This window comes from Crocodylus porosus, unplaced genomic scaffold (assembly GCF_001723895.1).
Source record: "Crocodylus porosus isolate Cpor-Errol unplaced genomic scaffold, CroPor_comp1, whole genome shotgun sequence".
In the NCBI taxonomy this organism is placed as follows: Eukaryota; Metazoa; Chordata; order Crocodylia; family Crocodylidae; genus Crocodylus; species Crocodylus porosus.
The window spans coordinates 199,810,046-199,811,948 of record NW_017728906.1 but is presented as its reverse complement, the minus strand read 5'-3'; the positions used below and the strand labels follow the sequence as shown (position 1 = coordinate 199,811,948).

The 1,903-nt window shown below is 68.5% G+C and overlaps 2 protein-coding genes across 2 annotated transcripts in view; one reads left to right on the top strand and one right to left on the bottom strand.

The window, feature by feature from the left end:
• The window catches only part of ILK (integrin linked kinase), a 2,773-nt gene extending 2,068 nt beyond the window's left edge, over positions 1-705 (top strand). Inside the window, exon 9 of the mRNA XM_019528551.1 lies at positions 9-705. Within this exon, the coding sequence (XP_019384096.1) occupies positions 9-206 (198 nt within the window). The 3' untranslated portion in view covers positions 207-705. The remainder of the gene's footprint in view (positions 1-8) is intronic.
• Positions 706-1,224: 519 nt separating this feature from the next.
• On the bottom strand, positions 1,225-1,902 carry TAF10 (TATA-box binding protein associated factor 10; the record flags this gene model as incomplete). Its single annotated transcript, XM_019528550.1, has 4 exons — positions 1,225-1,388; positions 1,478-1,592; positions 1,666-1,730; positions 1,807-1,902. Coding segments are annotated over 4 exons (366 nt in total), but the record flags the coding sequence as incomplete, so codon positions are not given.
• Between the last annotated feature and the right edge of the window lies 1 nt (position 1,903).

Below are 1,903 nucleotides of genomic sequence, written 5' to 3'. Positions count from 1 at the left end.
GGGGCTGGGCTGTAGCCCTGGGGTCCCCGACCCTGACGGGGGCTGCTTGCGGGCAGGTGGCACTGGAGGGGTTGCGCCCGACTATCCCTCCCGGCATCTCGCCGCACATCTGCAAGCTGATGAGGATCTGCATGAACGAGGACCCGGCCAAGCGCCCCAAGTTTGACATGATCGTGCCCATCCTGGAGAAGATGCAGGACAAGTAGCCCCCGCGCCCACCCAGCTGCCGCCACCAGCTTCCCCCGCCGCCCCCAAGTGCCTTCGAGAGGCGCCAGGGCCCCCGCCCGAGCCGGCCACGGACACACGGTACAGACGACGCTGCCGCCCCTGCTCCAGGCACCGCAATGCTCCCTCACCCCTGCCACAACCGGCACTGCCCCAAGCAGCGATGGGTGCAGGCTGGGTAGGGGCCTGGCTCTGGGCAGCCCTGGACACAGGGTGAGGCCAGGCTCTGTCGGCCACAGGATATGGAGCCCCAGGCCCAGGCTGATCTCCGCTCTCTGTGGCCCTTGCCTTGTGCTCCCCTGGTGCTCTCCAGGCCCTGCCCCTCCCACCAGCCTCTCCCCCACGGCAGGGGGGGAGGCTTGGGGCTGGCCTGCCCACGGCCGGCGCCACCCTGGCTTCGCGCTTCACTTTGTCATTGTTTCAATCCAGGCTCCACGGGAAAACCACCAGCGTCTGAATAAATCTTTGTTACAAAAGCAGGCCACGTGTGGCTGAGTGCAGGGGTGGGGTGGCCTGCCTGGGGCCACGTGCAGCTGGGCGCAGCGCTGCAGTGACCATGCAGGGCTGGGGGTGGGTGGGGTGCCCTGCCCAAGGAGGAGCAGCCTGGCCCTGACCCGGGGCCACGGGGCAGGGCCAGGGCCAGGCCCAGGCCCGTGCGACTGCCCTGCAGGGAGCGTTGAGCTGTGCTCAGCCTCTCCACCTTTCCTCGATCAGCCACCGCAGCGGCAGGACCTGGAAGCCCCATGGCTGCCTGCCTGCCCCTGAGAACAGGATGCGTGTCCTGCCGCAGCAGCTGGGGGTGGGAGCACCCAACAGTGCAGGGGCTGGGGCCTGCCTGGTACTAAGAAGATGCAGAACCCCAAATCTGCGGCTGCTCCGCCCACCCCACCGCTGCAGGGAATGGGCTCCTGTGCTCTGGCAAACCCATCGTGGCACGGGCAAAGCATAGGGCCAGGTCAGGCGCAAGCGAGCGGGCAAGGCAGACGGCACCACAGAGAAGCCAATACCCCGAAGTCCATGGTTTAATGACAGACGGGGTCCTGCCCCTCTGCGGCAGGCCTGTGGCGCAGGCACTAGGTGAAATAATGCGGCTTCTTCACATTGATGCCGTACTCGGCGAGCGCCGGGGTCAGGTCCTCCATGGTCAGCGTGTACTTCTTGTCCTGCGGGACAGGCGCCGTCATGCCCCCGCGGCCGTGCGGCCCCGAGCGTGCCCCCCGCCGCCTCTCCTGCTCCCTGCCCTGCCCCTCACCTTGCTCTTGTTGCGGGAGCTGCCCGAGGCCGTGCCCTTCATCTTGCAGTGCTGCAGGGCGTCGTTGGCGATGTCCGAGATGAACTTCTGCGCGGCCAGCGAGATGAGGCGGATGCTGCGGCACAGGGGAGGCGTTAGGTTGGGACGCGGGCACCAGGCCGTGGGCCCGCGCTCCCGGCGTCACTTACATGCGCGGGTCGGAGGCCTCGAAGCCGGCCCGGTTGAGGTAATAGCCCGTGACGGCGTCCGGGATCTGCAACGGGAGAGCGTCAGGCGGCGTGGCCCCGAGCCGGAGCGAGCCCAGCCCCCGGCCCCGGCCCCGCGCTCACGGTGGGCGTGTAGTCCTCCAGCTGCATGAGGAAGTCCACCAGGGGCGCGGTCGACACCACCGGCTTCACGTCGCCGTTAGCCGCCCCGGGCACATAC